Source organism: Bufo gargarizans, chromosome 5 (assembly GCF_014858855.1).
Source record: "Bufo gargarizans isolate SCDJY-AF-19 chromosome 5, ASM1485885v1, whole genome shotgun sequence".
Lineage (NCBI taxonomy): Eukaryota > Metazoa > Chordata > Amphibia > Anura > Bufonidae > Bufo > Bufo gargarizans.
In genome coordinates this window covers 42,503,807-42,525,905 of record NC_058084.1, presented here as the reverse complement: position 1 = coordinate 42,525,905, position 22,099 = coordinate 42,503,807, and the positions used below count along the sequence as shown (strand labels likewise).

Below are 22,099 nucleotides of genomic sequence, written 5' to 3'. Positions count from 1 at the left end.
ACAATAGGTAATTTCCAGATACACATTCCCTTTAGCTATAAAAACATAACTACCTGAGTGCCTGGGTGCACATCCACTGTAACCCTTCATCTTCAGTTGCATAAAAACTCTTGGAGCAGGGCTATTTATCATAAGTAGCTCCACAGATTACTTCCTGCTTTGTATCTCTTAAGATATCTGCATCAAAGCTTTCAGAATGTTTTCCTTTCCATTATTCAATTATTCAATCTCCTCCAGTCATGTACTTCTTTTAGAGCAATCACTGCTGGGTAATTCATCTACTCCTACCACAAACATCCTCATTAAAGAAGTTAATAAGCTCTACACTCTTTAATGCCAAGTAGTTTGTATTTACGTAATTCTGCCATCATTGCCGGCTTTTTCCTTTCTTTTTTAACATAAGAAATCAAGTGTTAACAAATCTCATGGATAAATCATTGAATATGCTCTATTAATGTAATCTCAGCCAACGCATGGAACTACTGCTACAACACATAGTTGTATCTGTTTATCTGTCCATATAACTAATAATAGATGCATGGACTAATTTTGGTTCATAATCTGTTGTGAGATGACCGGTATAATCAAAGGAGGATTCCAGTTAAATTATGGAAATAAACACTTGATGATTGATGATGATCTATTCAGTGGGGACCCAAACCCGTTCTAATTCAAATATGACCTGGTGCTCCTCAAAATTGGGTTATACCGTAAGTCTTCATGGATATAGGAATATTATAGATCTGCATTGTATTTATCTGAATTATGGCACTTTTAGTCTACAAAGGGCCCATAGTGTGCACCGATTGTATACAGAGACACTAGCAGAGGATAAAGTTCACAGCACACTCAGATATGGACTATAAGTCAGATTTTTTCCACTCAACTGAAAAAATGGCTGCGTCAATGTACTTAATGCAAACAGAAGCAAACAAGAAGGTCACATCCCATTTCTTGAGGACCTTTATCACACTAGCACAAGAAGAAGAGTTATGAGCTAGATATGGTAACTTTTAAAATACCACCTGGACATCTCTAAGTGCTACACTTACCATTACCATATTCAGTAGCAGTGTGATAAAGGTTCAAGAAGACCCAACATGTTGCCATATTGCCACCTTCTGTATCCATAAAGTTCCAAAAATTTACATAATTGCATCCTTATCTGAATTTCCAGTGAATTAGCTTAAGGTGGCCATACACATTAGTCTTAAGTTAATCAGAATGTATGATTTTACCCAAGATGAGTGTTCGTCAGTTGAAATTTAACAATCATTTTAGCCGACAGATGATAGACCATTATCATTTGAAAAGAAGTCAGCCATATCTAAAATTTTCGTCCAATAGTCAGATGAGAGATCTTTCATTAAAAGAAAGATTGTTCGTGAATGAAAGACCGTTCCCATAAAGATCTTTCATTCATTGTCCAATTTCATTGGATGTATACGACCAGTTTGAACAACCGTAACAGCCAATATGGACAAATGTGTGTATGGCCATGTCTGTGAAATGAATGTTCACCAGATGTTTGTTCAACTGGTGCTCAGCCATTAACCAACTTCTATCTAATGTGTATGGCCAGTATTAATGATACGGATATTTCTTCCTCTACAAATAGCTCTGAACTAATCCTTGGTGCAACCCAACTATAACAGAGGATGAGCCATAGGTTACTGGCTCTATGAACATCGGTAGGTTGGTAAATGAAGATAAGAGCAGAGATGTATAAAGTTGCAGTATTGTAGAGACCTTTGTAGACTAGTAGAACATTTTGAATTAATATAATCTGGGCATTAATATAACCACTATTTAAAAAGTTCCAACTGGTTGGCTGCTCTTTATTGATTTAAATGGAGCCAGTCCGTTTAGTAGACTGGCAGTTAGTAATGGTTTGCAGTAGATTAGCGAAAAATATAGGACTCTACCAATTGTATCTTTGATTCTTTAAAACTGCAGGTTCAAAATCTGGTACCTCCTGCATTAAAAAATGCTCATGTCAGCAAATCCAAGAGACCAAAAACCACAGATGATTTAATGTCAATTAGAAGAAATGTGGTACCATCATGTTAGAAAAAATAGCATGCAGACATTTCATATTTAGCAATGCCTTAATAACAAGAATAAACAGAAGCACAAGAGGTCAATGATGCACCAAAAGTAGAAACAAAAATGGGTAAACTCACAGATAGAAAACTTGCTGCTGATGTCTTTCCCTGGAAACAATTTAAATCCTCTAGACTTAAAATCTATGGACTTTTTCACTATTTAGGAAAACAAAGAAGAACATGTATAAGGTAAAACAGTCTGGTTGAATAATTGTTGTCAAAATTTGTGAAGGTCATCATTTCTTTTTTGAGCCATTTACAAAAATACTTTAAAAAATGCAAAAATACATTTAGCTCAGTATTTTTAGGAGAGTTATGTGTAGCAGATTTAGTTATGTCTTGCATTTTAACAATGCTAGTTGATTTTTTAGCATATTTGAATCTTTGTGGTAGCAGTTTCACTGCTGAGAAGATCTTGTAATCTTTCATGCGGGCTGTCATTCAACCGTTTAAAAAAAAACTACCATCTTGTAAAGAGCACTAGATAATATAGTATGTGCATAGAGAATAGCATAACTTGCAAACACTCTGAAATTATATATAATACAGTATGTCAGACATAAAATAGAAGGAAATAGATAAAAATGTTGGTTGACAAACTCAACCTTGATATATCTATAGCCTATCTACTGTGGCATCAATTTCTACAGTATATATTATGTCTAGTGCATTTTCATTGGTGTAGTAGTTAGTATTTTGTACCTATTTATTTTATGTACAGTTTGTGTAGATGTTTTTATTACATTTAACTTATTTTTTTGAACATTTTTATTTTGTCTTCCATTTGTTTTAATCAGTTGATTGTCACAACAATCCTGACAATTCAACAAACAGCTGATTTTGCCAGAACTTGCTATTGGTTTCTTATGTACCCTGCAGGAGTCACTACAGGGGAAATGAAGTATTTGGAATGACTATTCAAATTAACGACCTTGCATTTTAGGCTGGGTTTGCACATTCAGGTTTTTTATGCAGTTTTGAAAGCCAAAACCAAGAGTAGATTTAAAAAGAGAATACAACTCTGCCTTTCCCTTTTATGTGACCTCAGTTTCTGATGATCTATTCCTGGCTTTGACTTTAAAAACGACATAAAAAAAAAACCTTGAAAGTGTAAACCCAGCCTTATACATGGATGGGCCAGGTCTGCCAGATACCCTAAGATAAGCTAAGCAGTTACTGTAAAGGTTTTGTATAATAAGTGAGAATCACAACCAGTGCTAAGCGTGAATATTCGAATAGCGAATTTTAATATCGAATATCGGCACTTTGAGAATTTGCGAATATTTAGAATATAGTGCTATATATTAGTAATGATGAATATTTGTCATTTTTTTCTATCTGAACATGATTCCTCCCTGCTTCTTGCTTGTGGGCAGTGAGTCATTGGCCCCACACGCAACTTAAGCAGGGAGGAATCATGACTTCAGATTGAAAAAAAATTAGGAATATTCGTCATTACGAATATATAACACTATATTGAATATAGTGCTATATATTAGTTTTTTAGAATATTCATTATTTTTTTTTTTCCATCTGAAGTCATGATTCCTCCCTGCTTAAGTTGCTTGTGGGCCAATGACTCATATATTCTATAGTGCTATATATTCATTTTTAACCCACGCCTGTATTAAGCAAGCAATATTCTACAGTAGTATTACACGACCATGACACTGCCGATTTTCGCGTTAAAAAAAGAATGTTGAATATAACGAATATGCGATTTGAGAATATATGAGAAATATTCTACAAAATATTCACAAAATATCACAAATTCAAATAAGACCCCTGCCGCTCATCACTATTAACAACTTTAGTAGTGTAAAAATATTAACAAAAAAATCTGGCAAAAAGTTAAGTGCTTACAAAAATGTACTGTAATTAAAGATGCTCTCTTAAAACTATTTTTAAATAAGGAGAAGAAAGAGTTAAAATAAAATAAGAATTACTCAACTCACTTATTCAATGCTTATCAGGTCTTTGCTGGTCTCTACTTTCTGGTGCCAGGTTAACAAAAAGGAAGTGCTACTGTAAATCAGGTGACCTCCGCTGCTAGTGATTGGCTGACCGGGTACCTTCTGTAATTTCCTGTCTTGAGCCAGCACTAGTAAACACAAATTAGCATGGATCCGGTAAACATTAGAAAGATATTTGCAAGGGATTGGTGATCTTGGCTGAAAAGGCATCTCCAGGCACTTCCTTTCTATTGAGCTGGGATCACAAAGTGGAGACCAGTGAAGAAACAGTAAGTGTCGGAAATACAGTGGTGGAGGATCACTGAGGTGAGTAGTGCTTATTTTTTAACCTATTTCCCCCCTTACAGTATATTTAAAAAATATACCATTAGACAACTTAAGTTCCTTGTAGGAAAAATGGCTAAACAAACGTAATTTAATTAATTATAATACAGGTGATCGTAAGATACTTTTGGAGAACTGAAATAATTGTATAATTTATCAACTATCATCACCACCTCTGTAACAAATGCTAAATGTGATAAATGTTATGTGTTTAAAAAAAAATCCATCTATTTCAGGAGGGCTCCACAGGGTATGGGTCACCCATTCTCCTGATCAGTAGAGGTCCCAGTGGTAGGACCTCCACAGATCTGATAGTTATCCCAATCCTTTGGATAGGGAATAACTTGATATAACCGGAATACCCCTTTAAATTGCATGAAAGTGGTTGGATACAGTATTAGCAGACCTCAGACATGATAAATGTATATAAGACTATATTTACATAATTGCTTTTGTTTATAAGATATGCTGAAGAAGATATGTTGTTGTGCTGCATTCGTCATGTCACAGGACCACATAGCACTCAATGGACCTCATTAACTGCAAAAACTTTGCTGCATGATGAACAGAACTCTGTTTTTATGGCTATGTACTTGCTTCCATTTGTATGAAGGTATAATATGGCACCTATAACAGTCTATAAAACTGTAATATACCTCCATATCTAGGTAAAACAGGCATACAGAGGGGTTTTCTGTCTCTTTTCCATTGAGTCCAACAGAAAAGAGATCATAGCATGCTCCAATGTAATACAAAAATATGCCTCTAGGGAATATCCAGAACTGTGTAGTGCCATATGATCAGTTTTATTTTATTTTTAAACATGATTTTGAGATACTCTGTCACAAGATGTCTATCTTATATGTGTCTATGTGTGGCCACCCAGTGGTTGTAATGTGAATAGCAGTGTGTTGGCATGTTGCAGCATTCTACTGAATTCCTTTCATGAGCAATTTGGTGTCCTTAACCAACTTTGAGCTAAGGAAAGATAAAACATATCTGTACAACACATAAAAGCACCTTACAATGGCACATAGCGTGGCTATGACGTTGCAGTATGGATTTACTGGGAGTTACATTTTAAGCTACTGCCATATAACTATTACTTATAAAATACATCCATTCTTAAACTTCTAAAAAATAACTTGTTATTAATTCTATATAATACACACAATATTATTTCTTATGCTAGATATTTGTTATGAAATGTTGAAAAAAATTAAATTTCTATTCCAGAACTAGAACACAAGAACGAGTTTGACATTTTTTGTACTTAAAGAGGTCAGGGCCGGTGCTACCATAAGGCAGACCAAGCGGCTGCCTTAGGGCGCACACTGGGGGAGGGCGGAAAAATGTGACATGGAGGGGGGTGATTTGACATGGATTGGGAGAAATGTGACATGGGGGCTGATGGCTTACCTGGGGGCATGATGGCTTACATGGGGGCTGATGGCTGACATGGGGGCTAATGGCTGACATGATGTCTAACATGGGGGGCTGATGTCTGACATGGGGGTCTAATCTGAGGTCTGATTGGGGCTGGGAGCTGAGATCTGATGAACATTGGGGGTCTGATTGCTGGTCTGACCTGAGGTGTAATGGAATTTTATTTATTTATTATTATCCTCCTCTAAAACCTAGGTGTGTCTCAGAGGGTGAAAAATAGGGTCCTTAAACCAGCAATTGTCTGAAGCAGAGAGAAGATACCAGGACCACACAGAGGAGAAGCCAGCTGCTGCAGACGGGAAAAAGGCCAGGTGAGCTGCGAGGGGGGGGGGGGGGGGGCGCCCCACGCCAAAATGTAGCTTCTATATAATACACACAATATTATTTCTTATGCTAGATATTTGTTATGAAATGTTGAAAAAATTAAATTTCTATTCCAGAACTAGAACACAAGAACGAGTTTGACATTTTTTGTACTTAAAGAGGTCAGGGCCGGTGCTACCATAAGGCAGACCAAGCGGCTGCCTTAGGGCGCACACTGGGGGAGGGCGGAAAAATGTGACATGGAGGGGGGTGATTTGACATGGATTGGGAGAAATGTGACATGGGGGCTGATGGCTTACCTGGGGGCATGATGGCTTACATGGGGGCTGATGGCTGACATGGGGGCTAATGGCTGACATGATGTCTAACATGGGGGGCAGATGTCTGACATGGGGGTCTAATCTGAGGTCTGATTGGGGCTGGGAGCTGAGATCTGATGAACATTGGGGGTCTGATTGCTGGTCTGACCTGAGGTGTAATGGAATTTTTTTTATTTATTATTATCCTCCTCTAAAACCTAGGTGTGTCTCAGAGGGTGAAAAATAGGGTCCTTAAACCAGCAATTGTCTGAAGCAGAGAGAAGATACCAGGACCACACAGAGGAGAAGCCAGCTGCTGCAGACGGGAAAAAGGCCAGGTGAGCTGCGAGGAAGGGGGGGGGACGCCAAAATGTAGCTTTGCTTATGTTGGCAAAAATCCTTGCACCGGCCCTAAAAGAGGTTATACCTTGACAACAAATTATCCCTTATTCACTGGATAGGCGATGACCCATACTCATCACTAGAATGAAAGCCCATGTACAGAGTGGCAGACATGCACCTACTTAACTTTATGAGGCTGCCAGAGATAAGTGAGTAAATGAGCTCAGCTGTCCAATAGGATTAAATGGAGAGACTGACGGACATGTCTGCCTGCTGCCCCATTCAAATAGGGAACACTGGCCCCTATTCTAGTGATTGCAGGACACTCCAGGGGTCAGAGCCCCGCCTATTCGACATGTTTCCCCAATCCTGTTGATAGGGAATACGTTGTTGTCATGGGACAACCCTTTTAATGAAGGTTAATGAAGACATGCAATATGACTATTAGAGCTGTGTAAAATATATTTATACAGATATTCTAAACTTGATTGTGTGAATTAATCATAGATATATTCATATATTTTTATTAAATAGCTCTTTTTTCTCTATGGTGCAAAACTTAAATAAATTAAAATATATACGTGATGGAATGAGGGAACAAAATATTTCTGGCAAAATAAAATATGTTATATTGGCTGACACATAATTATCTAAAATTGTAAAAAAAAAAAAATAGGTATGAAAAGCCTATAGGGTATTGAAAATGCTCTTGGTGAATCAGCACTGGAATCTGGATATTTTGCCAAGAGCTTTTAACAGGCTACTTATTTATTAATTCATGCAGAGAAAATGTTGCACAAACTGTTCGAAATCTTGGAACAAAGTAAAACCATTTATATGCATCCAAGTATGACAAAAGATAATGTGATCCATTGAACTGTATAAGAAAAGGCATCTACATCTGCTTTTTGCCAGCATCCAGGCTGTTCAACATTTAACGAGTGAAATGGTATTCAACAGTATGCTACTTATAACCCACTGTATGCCCATGTAAAGACGTCTAAAAGGGATTTTATCATCAGAAAATGACCTAATGGTTAAATCAAAATTTTATAATAAGCCTATTTAAAAATTGTGCTTTCTTCAAATTTTTCATGCCATTATGTATGCTTTAAACGGAACCTGTCACCTAAAAAACACATAAAAAACTTCCAGCATTACCTTATAGTAGCCCCCAGTCTGCTATTAATCATGTGATTGAGCCGGTAATCTGATGCTCCATACATGACAAAAACAATATTTTAAGCGCCATCAGCCCTATCTTGCCGATGATCCTGAAGTCAAGGGGGCAGTGGCCTCCTTGCTTCAGGTCAAGATTAGCACACCCCCTAACTGTCCACTCTTGAGTGTGACATCCTGCATTGCGGCCTAGAATCATGTTAGTCTTGCATATGTACAGTGCGCACCTTGTTACTGAGCAATTTCGCCTCCTTCTCCCGCAGTTAGCCCGGTTTCACCAGCACACCACGCATGCGCGAGACTTACGCAACTCTAGGCCGCACTGCAGGATGTCAATCAAACACAAGAGGGGTTTGTTAGGGGCATGCTTATCTTGACTTGAAGCAAGGAGGCCGCTGCCCCTTGACTTCAGACTGACCGGCAAGATAGCATTGATGGCGCTTAAATCATATTTTTTTTTTCATTTAAGGATCAAACACATGATTAATAACAGACTGGGACTACTATAAGGTAATGCTGGCAGTTTTATATGCATTTTTGAGGTGACAGGTTACCTTTAAAATATTATTGAAATTATATTTCTCTCTGAATAATTTGTCTCATGCTAAGATGATACCTAGTACTTTGTAGAGATCGCTTTTCAGCAGTCATCTCATTATCATCGCAAGCACAATCACAATGAAATGTAACTTCTCTATTACAAAGCTCGAGCCAGACAACAAAGTATCCACCACTGACAATATGTAAAAGACAGAGCTCACCTTCTCTTCTTCTCTGCAGAATGACCTCCACACAGAACATACCTACAACATTTTCTAGTAGAAGTCAGTCACCTCTAGACACTAGCTTTCTATGATCCTTGTTGCTGTCAGAAGTCATATATTTGAAATGCTTTTAACAGCTCAGACCAGCAGCTCAAGAAAAGCAAATAATAATAAATAAATATATCTATATATATATATATATATTACACATTAACTGTAAGAATCAAAGAATCAGCTAAAATACAGAAATACCAGGCAACAAAATGATCCTTAATTACCACAAGTAAAGTCCTAAATAATAAAACTAATTTAAAGGGGTTTTCCGAAGTTCGGATATTGATGACCTATCTTTAGGTCATCTGCATCTGCTGATCAGTAATTTGAGGAAGCCACAGCGCTCCTGTGAAAGCTGTGGCCTTGTGTAGCTTACCAAGCCCAGTGCCGTCCATTGGATAGCGGCTGTGCTTGGTATAACAGCTCAGCCCCATTCCCTTATACCATATGACAGATGAATGCGACATCGCTGACCTAGGGAGAGACTACGGTGCTGATTGGAACACCAAGGCCTCTTTAAACAGCTGATTGGTGGGGGTGCCGATACTCAGACCCCCACTGACCAGATATTCATGACCTAGCCTGAAGAGAGGTCATCAATATCAAAATCTCAGACAACCCCTTCAATTGGCATATAAAGTTACTTATTGATTAGAGAGAGTGAGCATGAAAATAACATTGTGTGTTCATGTCACATCATATACACTGTGGAGAAATTGTAATAGTATAGGTGAACTAGTGTTGGGCTTGTCATGAACACCATTCATTGCCACACCATTCTTTAGGTAGATCTACTGAGGCATCCAAACCCACTAAACTATCATGGGGAAAAGTATTCTTGTAAATTTAGATCTGCTACTTTGGGACACTTATTCTAAGGGCTCATACACACATTGAAGGCAGTACATCAGCATATGCAATTGCTATGGTCCAGCTGCAGGTGCTCTGTGTGCTAATGCATAGAGCCTTCGTATGACCTTGTATTGTGGAGCTATGCTGTCCTAGGAGCAATGCTTCCAGAAGAAAGCTTCTTTCTAATGTGGAATCCATAGGCACATTTTATAATTAACAACTGAATAAATAAATATTATTATTTGATTTACTGAAATGGTATTTGTAACTTTTCTATATCAATTCCTCATCGTTTTCAAGATTTATGATTGTTGTCATTCAGTAGTAACCTTCCTACAAGTAGTGAATAATTATCCCGAGCATGTGATAGACCCTGGTGCATGGCTTGTTAAAAAAAAAAAAAAAATGCTTTGATAACAAATTCTGGTCCGCTTGGGTTCTAATGAACTAATAGTAGATCAGCACCTTTATTGTGTTTTTAAAAAGGGAAAGAATAGGTTAAGAATAGGGATGAGCGAACTTCAAGTTTAGAAGTTTGAGTTCGGGTTTATGCTAAATTGCATTAAGGATTCTGTTACCACGGACCATAACTCAGTTCCATGAAGGCATGCATAACAGATCCGTTATGCTAGCCATATGCTTCTATTATGATGGAATGCATAACAGAATGCCTCAAAAGGCATTCCGTTATGGATTCCATCATGGAATTGCGTTATAGTTTGCGGTAACAGAATCCATAATGCCATTTAGCATATACCCGAACCCGAACTCAAACTTCAAAACTTGAAGTTTGCTCATCCCTAGTTAAGAATAAAAAAGAAGCATTGTTCACCTTACTGCATCTCTGCAATTCCCACTCTGGCCCCCGATGCTCTCCACTTGGCTCCTGAAAACGGCAGGAAATGCTTGATTAGCCAATCACTGGCAAAGGTGGGTCACCACTACCAGTCATTTCCTGTGTATCAAGCCAGGAGAAGGAAGTGAAGAGCAGCGGGGATCGTTGCTGCATTGTAGCCCCTTTTTTTAAACTATTTTGTCCCCAATGAATCCCCTTTAAAACCCGATGTTCTATATTTGAACTGCAGAAAGACATGTTGTGTCTTTAACAAATACAATAAAATTCACCCAAATTATGGTCACTTGAAACATAGCAGAGCTATATGCATGGAAGCTGTGGGTGCCGCACACCCTATCTGTATCTGTATAGCATCATCTAATGAATATATTTTTGGTGTGATCCTGCAATATCATATTTTATGTACAGTAGCATGCAAAGTGCAAAGATCTGTTTTCTGAAATATATTATGGCTCCATAGTATTATGGGTGCCATATAATAGCTCTGTACAGCTTGCAGGTTGGTTGAAGCTGTAATGCAACCATGTGCATGATGCCTTGCCCATACAGTACTACATACACCCATACAAGGAGAATGGGGGTGACTTACTTTACCTCTTATATTATACTTGGTCTTTCTAATGGTTTTGATTATGATTTCTTATAATTCCTAAAGGGTTTTTCTAGGAAAGGATTTTTCAGAATAGGCCACCCATATCAGATCAGAGGGAAAGTTTTACACCCGGAACCCCCACTGATCCATTCAAGTGATTCAAGTGGATGAGTCACCCCCACTGACCCATTCAAGTGATTGAGGGCTGACCTGCAGTGCGCCAGCGTGAGAAGCTACCAAGTGGACAGAGTTTTCCATCCGCTGCATAGTTTCCTGCCTCAGTGGCTGCCCAAAACAGCTGGAGGGTGGAGGTGTTGGGAGTCGCACCATCCTGAAGATAAGTCATCAATATCTAAGTCCCCAAAAAAACTCTTCAATTTTGGCTTTGAATTAGACATCTACTGGAACATTCTTGAGTTGACTTGTAAAGTGGTTTAAAAAGAAGAGACTGTGCGGTAGACAGTAGAGGAGCTATCTTATTATCAAGTCTTCATTACCCTAAACGCATTGTTTTAGCAAAATCAGGTATTGACAAATATATAGAAAAGGAGGTAAGCCTCTGCCTGCTAGCATTTTACCTGTCAGGTATGGTTATAAAACAGAACAGTTCAAAAACGTCATCACCTTTAAAATCAATAAAGCAATGATTAATTTATAAAAAAATAATTCCAGACATGTGAATTGATGATCTGGCAAAACTGATAAATGAATGGGAAATTGACACTGATAAGCAGATTGGAAAATTATATGCGGTGGAAGCTCCAATTCAGCAAAGTGCTTAGGTGAAGGAGAGGGAAGGCAAAAAAAGATACAGCTTGCCAGAGATCTTAGTCAGCAAAAAAGAATAAGGAAAAAAACAAATGAATTAAAATGATTGCCCTTCTGCTTATTAAAAGAACACTGTCTGATAAATCTCACGCTCTGCAAGGTCAACTCTGTGCTTAAATATATTTTTAATCAGTAATGCACCATGATTGTGATAATTGGCTAGCTTGCAGGTTTTTAATTATTTGGTTTTGAGGATGCAGAAAAAAAAGATTCTAATCAAAGATAATTGACAGTGTTTATACACAATGTAGCGTTATGTCAGGATTGAACATCAAAGGGGATTCTAGGTTCAAGAACAGAGATTTAATAGGCGAGCAATGATCACAATAAAGAAATCCTACTTTTTAATAAGATGGATTATATAAATGAATAGTCCTTCAATTTGTACTACAGTGTAGATAAGGCTAAGGAAAACTGGGCATACGTATTAGATAGCTACCGGCCAAGAACTCATTCGGACGTCATCCATCTCTCCAGATTCTCCTATATATGCGCACGCTTGGCTAAGCATGCATGTGTTCTGAATGAAGAGAGAGGAGTAATTTGATGCCAGGCACTTCTGGCAGCAGCTTTAATTCCTAAAAGCAAAATAATCTAGCATGTTAACATCTAACAGCACCATCCTTCTCTTCCCCAACAAGGGAAGGGAAAGGGAAATGTCGGAGGACCTCGTAAAGATTAGATAGCCATTTTAAAGGGCACCTGTCAGCAAATTTGTGCCTATGAAACTGGCTGGCTTGTTGTATGTGTCCTTGGCAGTTGAAGGCATTTGTGTTGGTCCCACGTTCATATGTGCGCGCATTGCTGAGAAAAATTATGTTTTTATATATGCAAATGAGCCTTTAGGAGCAAAGGGGGTGTTGTCATTGCACCTAGAGGCTCAGCTCTCTCTCTGTAACTGCCAAACCCTTTGCACTTTGATTGACTTTAGAGAAGTCAGCAACAGGCGTGATCGTGTTTACACTGCCTGTCACTGGTAATGAAAGTGCAAAAGGTGCAGTCCTATGTTCATATGTACCGCATATAAAGCTGTTAGAATTAAAATCAGGAGTGAATGCAGCTGAAATATATTATGTTAAGCTGATATCACTCATGACCCGATTTCAAATAGCTATATCTCCAGATATAGAGCAGTTAATGCTGTAACCTTATTTTAAAGCTTAGACTGTAAGCTTTCAAGCAATACTACTCCCTTATCTCTAGCTTCTACCCAGCCAGATATGCGAGGAGTTAAAGCAGCCTACCCCCTGACTCTGCTGCCCAAGCTTTGCTCAAGCTGAACTGTTAAAGGGGTTGTCTCAGCTACCGTATATAAACACTTGGGTAATCAGCCTAAAATAACAAATGAATACAGACCCATTTTCTCCTCTGCTACTTCCTGCCCTATGCTCCAGTCCTCACCTCTGTTTGTTGTTTTTCTGGCTGCAGCGTTCTGTGCACACAAGTCACCACTTCAGCCAATTCGATGACATCAGCAGCAGGAGGACCAGAGCACAGCATAGAAGAAACAGAGAAGAAAACAAGTGAATATTTATTCATTTTCTATTTTAAGCCTTTTACAGGGTTTGCTCAAGTTATTATAAGACTCGAACAACCATGTCAAGTACTCTTTCTTAAAGTCCAAGCAGAGCTTGGGCAAAACTGTTAGTTGGTTGAAAAACAAACAAAAACCAAAAAAAATGCTATTGATATATTCCATATTCAAATGTTCCCCCTGGCAACAAAACACTGGAAAATTAAGTGGTACTAATAAAAATAGCAGGAGGAGCAATTTGCTACTAAGTCACATGACTGGGTATAAAGAAAAGAATGCTACAGGCAAAGTTTCATAGTAGCACATTTTGTAAGGCTGAAAAAATACATATGTCCATCCAGTTTAGCCTTTCATTCATATCACTCTTAGAAGAAAAGATGGGCATATAAAAAACAATTTTATAAAAATGTTCCACAATGTAAAATTGTGAATACTTGTGAATATCCCACAATCAACTTACATCATCAAAAGATTCTGAGAATCTGGCAAAATCTATGTGCACAAAGGACATGGCCAACGATCATCAATATTGGATGCTCGTGATCTACAGGCCCTCAAGTGGCACTGCGAAAAACAGACATGATTCTGTACTGGAAATCACTGCATGAGCTCAGGAACACTTCAAAAAATCATTGCCTGTGGAAATTGTCTGCTGTGCAATACACGAAATGCAAGTTAAAGCTGTATCGTGCATATAAAAAGCCATATGTCAATACCATCCAGAAAAAAGGAGAGGGACCATCAAGCTTGCTATTTGCGTAAAATTCAAAAGCCTGCATCTCTGATGGTGTGGGGTTGCATTAATGCCTATAGTATGGGCAGCTTACACATCTGGAAAGGAACTATAAACAGTGTATAGAGGTTTTAGAACAACCTATATTCCAATCTAGATAACGCATCTTTCAGGGAAGGCCTTACAAATTTAAGCAAGACCATGCTACCCCATATACTGTCTCCATCACAACAGCATGGCTTTGCAGAAGAAGAGTACGGGTGTTGAACTGGCCATATAGCACATCATGAAACAAAAACAAAAATCTGGCAAAAAAGACACAGGACTGTTAAAGCAGCTAGAATCCTACATCAGACAAGAATGGAAAAATATTCCTCTTCCAAAACTCCAGCAATTGGTCTCCATACTTCCCAGATATTTACAGAATGTTGTTAAAAGAAGAGGGAATGCTACACAATGGCTGACATGTCCCTGTCTCAAGTTTTTTTAGATGCATTTTTTTCCGTAAATTGCCTCACTTTCACCATCTGATTTGTGTTCTATGATCTATTGTGATTGTAAAATCATTGCATTTTGTTTTTGCTTACATTTATTTACATTACACTTTTTTGAATTGGGGTTGTGCATTATATTATAGGGGCTGTGTCATCTTGGACAATGGGGTAATATTAATATAATATACCCCTGTTGTCTAATAAGTGCAGGACCCACCATTTATTTTCTATGGGGCTGCTGAAAATAGCTGAGTATTAGCTCAGCTATTACAGATGGGCCTATAGAAGTTAATGGGAGCATCGTGTCCGGTGCGCTCCTATTTAATTCTATGGGGAGAGCGCTTGGTGGTGGCCGGATCGGAGTCCTCCAGCCACCACTTTGAGGAGCTCCATTCCTGATATAGATGCAGGGCCCAGAGGTGTGACCCGCAGCTATAAGATAATGGGGGACATATTCTACTAATATGTCCCCACTGTCTGAGATGAGACAACCTGTTTATTGGTAAAGTTATAAAATTTATGATAGGACTTCTTTAAAGAGGACCTGTCACCACAAAATGCAATGCAGACAGCATATTATAGTGCAGAAGAAGCTGAGAAAATTGATATATAGTTTTGTAGTGAAAGATTCAGCAAAACTTCTGCATATTACTAACGTTGAACAAATTGAAGCCAAGAAAATTTACTTTGATCCAAATTTCAGAAAAAATTTGATTTGCCCCAAAGCCGAATTTCCTTATGCTTTGTGGTAATGAATCTATTTTTCCTGAAATTGCAGTAAAAAAAAAAAATACATACTCACCTCATCTATTTGCATATGAAGAGGCTGTCATGGCCATCTTGATGGCAGAAACTGCCTAAAATCTCGCCACCACGCAAAATTTTGCATGGTGTTTTCAATCAAGGAACATACAAAGTGCTTAGTGACAAGGTAATCACAAATTTATTTGTTGATTCGGTCAAGCAGTCAAATCAAATCTTTCATAACTTTGTTCATCTCTGCATATTATATAATATAAGGGACTGACAGCTATCTCTGTATATACACTTAGTTTATATCATTTTGTTCCATCCAGAGAAAGTATAAATGTAACAGGCCATACATAAACTAAATCCCAATGTTTCGGTCGTGTAGCAACCTTTATCAAGGGATCTGTGGCCTAAGTAAGAGCTCTGGAAGCAGACTCTGGAGCTCAGAGCTCTCACTTAGGTCACAGATCCCTTGATAAAGGTCACTACACAACCAAAACGTTGGGGTTTCATTTTTGGCCTGTTACATTTATACTTTCTCTGGATGGAGCAAAATGATGTAAACTAAACGTTATGTATTAAAAGCACTTTCTCATAAGGACCTCTTGTGTGCTGTGGATATCTCCTTGGAATAGACTGACGTATGTCCTCTATGAGCACCCACCATCAATGGTGTGCAGATATCATCCATCTCTTGTATACACACTTATACAGGGAATGCTATCAATCACTGATAAAACCTTCCTATGCACAGCTATCAGTTACTGACAGCAATCTCTGTATACACACTTACATAGGGAATGCTATCAATCACTGATAATACCTCCACATGTACAGCTATCAGTGACTGACAGCTATCTCTGTATACACACTTACACAGAGACTGCAGAGATGAGGTTTAACACTGACAAATGTAAGGTTATGCACATGGGAAGGAATAATGCAAGTCACCCGTACATACTAAATGGTAAAACACTCGGTAACACTGACATGGAAAAGGACATAGGAATTTTAACAACCTCAAACTAAGCAGTAAAACCTAGTGTCAGGCAGCTGCTGCCAAAGATAATGGGTTGCATCAAACAAGTAATGTCACACTCTGTTAGCTACGGGTGCCTCCCAGGTACAAGATTCCTCCGACGAGTTTTGAAAGGAAGGAATACTTCTATTCCAAAACACACCAGAAGAATCTTGTACCTGGGATGCACCCGTAGCTAACAGAGTGTGACTTCACAAGGAAGCTTCTCGCTCCCTTGGACACAGAAACGCAGGTCCCCTACATGTGCGAGCTACCGGCCGGAGCCGCATATGTGAGCTGGAAGGAGCAGAAGACACTCCAGCACACTAGGTCACCGGAGGAAGGGCGGAAGGAAGCTCCTCTTATACAGGACTCACAGCAGAGCAAGATTGGCAAGTGCCTTCTGTACTACATATATACTATATCCTACATCGCCTATGTTTGGCAGTGACTTATCTAGGGCTCTGATGCAAAATAATCCTATATTTTGTGAAGTTATATATTTAGCATTAAATAGAAGTGAGCAATGAGTCCTCATCTTTGGAAATTTCCATTATTAATTGAGGAAAGCATAGCATTTAGCATTTTGTTCTGTTTTTAAAACTCATCACTCATTGGATCCAGATGATAGGAGTGCTAAGTGAATTCTGAAAATCCAGTGGCTTAATAGAATTGCAATGTCTTCCACTTAACAATGAGATGATTTCCAACATTAAGCTGTAATGTTGTAGTTAGTGCATGGAATGAAGTGACAATAAGTAATGGTGGTGCGGTATCATGTTCTGCCCAATTAACCGCTATACAATAATGGATATTGCAATGTTAATGAGCAATATTCAAGATAACTGCAAAGTACTTTAAGATTGCATTGCACATATAAGTAGTTAAGCATTTTTTCTTCTGTTTCTAATAAATAATGTTAATAAATTATTTTGCTAAGTTTCATAGACTAGGCTAATATTGAATTGCTTTTCAGGACAGCAGACCTACTGTTCACACTAGTTCGCATGCAGAGGTATCCATGCGTCCTATGCTTTCCTGGGTAGGTGGCTTGCTAACTCTATAGAGTGTGAAACCCCTTGTCACCTTTTAAACCATAATAGGCATAACATTTTTTGGCCCATTTGAGATGATAATATTGCACCTGCAAAATCCAGACTGTGGGTTATCAGACATACAGGTGTAAGGGGATTTGTAGCCATAATACAGGCACAAAGATGCACCCACATGACAATCCTCTATATATATATATATCAATGACTTTCTATGATATAGCAGAGGAAATAACGGAGAGGAATGTGCCCTATGTAGTCAAAAACAAGTCACACCACCCCTATGTACAGATGTGTCCTCCCTAACTTTCACTCTTGGTTCAACATATCCTTAAATAAGTGGTTGGATGATTAGCTTAAAAAAACACAATTTCACTCTATTTGGTGTTGTTTATGCTATATGTGGCCACCCAATGGTTCAGCCTGTTAAGGGTTTTGCAAGCATTTGATGATCATGTATTGAATTGGTATTGTAAGAAATGTCCTTAATAGGGTTAATAAATGACCTGTCCACTGGGTAGGTCATCAGCATCTGATCTTCTCTTAGCTTACCAGAGCTGTACATTGTATAATGGCTGTCCTTGATATCTCGCTCTTCTCCCTTCACTTCAATGAAGCTAAGTTGTGCCTAGGCCATGTGACCTATGAACATGACATCACACGGCCTAGGTAAAGCTGCAAGAAGACCACTACTGTGTGCTGTGGTGCCTTCTCAAACAGCTGATCAGCAGGGGTCCTCGGTGTTGGACTCCCACCAGTCAAATACTGATGAACTATCCAGAGGATAGGTCATCAGTCAAAATATCTCTGAAAATCCTTTTAATGAAAAAAGTGGAAAAGTTAAAGTGGACACACCTTTAGATCACTATTACTGCTGCTTTTATTCACAGCCTCTTCCTGAATAGGATTCTTTACATATACTGTATCTAATGGGCCGAACACCTGTATAATATGATGCATAGGGCAAAAAATCCATCAGACTGGGCAGGATGATTTTGCACACCAAAAAGACAACTTGTAAAACCTGTCCCAGTAGATTCATATCAGTATTATGCTGCTTCTTGGGAAGGTTCAGAACATTTTATGAGTGGTTCAGTAACAAGGATTGTCATTGCTTGATGTCCTACTACTCTCCCCTTGCACTGTGACACTCATACCCCAAGATATTATACAAAACTTCACATATGACAGAACATAAGAAAATAAAAAAATAGCCAAGTAAGAGGAAAGTATAGGAAAAATTTAAGAAAATAAACTATTTCACACAAATTAAACCTAATCCGTGGCATGCTAACTAGCACTAAGTTGCGTATAGGTCGCTATTAACATTGAAAATGGCACTAGAACAATGCTGCAGTGATTTACTTAGTCATTCTCTATAATGCCTCAGATGTTTTTTGTCATAACCAGGAGACCATTCCATTTTCACAAAATAAATGGGAAGGAGCCAGTTTTGCATCAAATCTAATTTCCAAAACAGAGCACTGATCCCTTACACATACAGGTTCTTCAAATCTCTGATCAATGAACATTATTATTCCATTTCACGATAGGGTAGCTTTAAATTCAGATGCTTCCATGGGTGTTTCAAATTCAATAGCAAAAATGGCCACATTGTTAGTAAAAATATGACAGTGAATGTTTTAATGGGGTTTTCTTAGTTTCTGATATAGATGACAGGTGTCATCTATATCAGAATCAGCTTGTCTGGGATCCGACAGCCTGCACCCCTGATTGAAGAAGCCGCAACACTCCAGTGAGCCCTGTGACCTCTTCCTGGCCAGCGACGTCACGTTCATCAGTCACATGGCTTAGGCACAGCTCCCATTAAGTAAATGGAGCTGATCTACAATACCAGACGCAGCTGCTATACAACGGATGGCTCTGTGCATGGTGAGATACAAAGAGGCCACGGCATGCACTGAAGCACTGTGAACTGTTTGAATTGCTGATTGGCTGGAGTCTATGTATCTATCTCCTATCTATCACTCTATCTCTCCATCTCTCCATCTCTCCAATGTATCTATTTCTTCTATCTATCTATCTATGTATCTATCTATTTATTTATCTAGCTCCTTTGTATCTATCTATCTATCTATCTATCTATCTATCTATCTATCTATCAATCATACAGTCTATGTTCAGGATAGCATGGTCATAGACTGACACATACAAGAGAACAGAATGTTATTTACCAACATACCTTTTTTCACATTTTTTACACTATTGAAATTCCAGTCTTTTTCATATTCACTATTTCTTATCAAGTGTCAACCTAAAATACAAACTGATCCATTACGACAAGACAATCACATACACGTTTCATTATTCCCAGAGTTTTGTTTTTACTATTTTTGTCATTTTAAGATTTTACTTGATCCCCTTTTTTTCATTTAACAAAAAGGCAGAACATACATTTTTTTAAAATAGCAATTCAATAAAAAAATATAAAAAATATTCTTAAAGGGTACCAGTCATCAACTTTACGCTGCCCATACTAACAGCAGCATAAAGTAGAGACAGGTGAGTTTATTTCAGCAGTCTGTCATTTAAAAGTTAAAAGTAAGTGGTTGCCGAGAACCGACATCACAATCATTGCAGACTGGGCCTGGAAAAGAGTCACGGCCACCTGAGAAGAGTCCAGGTTATTCATGAATTCCTGCTCTCCTGCCACCTGCTGATGATTGACAGTCTTCTACCTAGTTTTCTCCATTTCTCTCTAGGAGAGAACTGACAATCATCAGTAGATGATGGGGGAAAGCAGGAGATTATGAATAACCATGACTCTTCTCAGGAAGATTTGACTCTTTGCAAAGTTTTACATATTTTTATTTTATTTCAATACCAGAAATTGGTCATAAGGCAAGAAAGAAAGAATCGGCTTGTGTTTTATGAATGTCCTCCTAGGTTTGGCTTCAAAACTCTATGTCAACTGCATTAAAATCTGTGTGTCCATATACTTTAAATTTCTTGTTAATACATATACTGTAAATATTAAGCCTATTATGTAATAAGCAATGCTAGTATAATTTCTATTGTCTAATTGTCTATTATTGCTGCTAGCACTAATAATAATCAATATCATCATTTATAGTAAAATATAATTTATCTTCTATTAAATACAGATTTTTAATTTTATGATTTGAAAAATTAACCAGATATATAGTATGTCTAATAAACAAAACAGAACTGTATCCATATTCCAAGCAATTTGGAGACAAGTATTTTTTCTTAACAAATGCTCAACTGCAATAAATCTTTGAAGAACCCTTTAATATTCATGATCTTGACCGAAGGGAGAGGGGAGACATTGTCAAAGGAAATACTAAGAAGTGTTTTCTCTCTCTGTCTCTCATTCCAGGAACTGTTTGTTATTTACATCAAAGAAGGGATATAAGATATAGGTCTCCTGAACACGTTGTGAAAAGGACAAAGTATAGGTGGAGTACACAGTGTAAATAGACATTTTGATAAACTCAAATCTTTATCCTTCCTATAGAATCATATAGAATTGAAAATAATTTAACCTAAAAAATAAAAAAAATGTCAAAGCCAAGATTTGTTATGTTATGAGACATTGACCTTTCAATGTTTGTCAAATACAATATGTTAAACTGACAACTTGTTAATATCAGAAACTAGAAAAATAAAGGTTTGTCATATTTTTTGGGAAAATATAATGAAAGAATCACTCCCACAAATATTTTTATTTATTTCCTGTTAGAAAGGTACATGATGTAAACTGTAGTGGAAGCAATTTTCTTACCAATGATTGTATTTGTCAGTTATGCCTTCCCTTGTGATTCTTAGCTATGTCATGTGACCAACACTCTGCTTCTCCAAATAACACAGCATCTTATATGTGGCCAGGAAGTCAGTTTCTCTATGTATGTATATGGGGGCATCAATATCAGTCTTATAGAAATAAATAGAGGAATAACTAATTTCCTGTCCTGTGTCAGCTGGAGAGGCAGAGTGCTGGTCATGTGACATAGATGATGATCAGAATGAAGATTATAACTCACAAATACAGTATCTGGTAAAAAAAATATTACCTTCATTATAGTTTAAATCATGTACCTTTCTAACAGGTAAGGGAATATGGGAATATTTTTCTTCTAGGAGTGGTACTTCCTGTTCTTTTATGTTTGCAAAATGGCTGGCACCTACCATAACAAAAAAAATTGAAAATCTATTTAAAGTTGTTCAAATTAAATAAATTTGGCTCTATTCCAATTAATGCTATAAAATAAAAAAATCATCTTATACTCGCCCTGTTTCTCCCCTGCAGTACTCAGTGCTACAGCTCTAGTCTATCTCCCCAGGCTTGTATACAAGACTACATTGGTCATATAGCGATCTTCAGCATATGACTGCTATAGTCAATCAGCTATACATAGGACAAGACCACTAAGGACAGTGACATGTTGTATAACTTTATGTCATCACTGCAGCCTACAAATACAAACAGCAGGAGGGAAAGAACAACAGTAGCAGCAGTTCTGATAACATCAAGAGAGAAACAGGCAAGTTTATGATGCATTTTTATTTTATACCATTTAAAAGCCTAGAGTGAATTT

The 22,099-nt window shown here is 37.8% G+C and overlaps 1 protein-coding gene across 1 annotated transcript in view; it reads right to left on the bottom strand.

Moving 5' to 3' along the window:
- CSMD3 (CUB and Sushi multiple domains 3) overlaps positions 1-22,099 on the bottom strand; it is a 1,090,172-nt gene that overhangs the window by 868,736 nt on the left and 199,337 nt on the right. Inside the window, exon 5 of the mRNA XM_044293228.1 lies at positions 2,184-2,261. Within this exon, the coding sequence (XP_044149163.1) occupies positions 2,184-2,261 (78 nt within the window). The remainder of the gene's footprint in view (positions 1-2,183; positions 2,262-22,099) is intronic.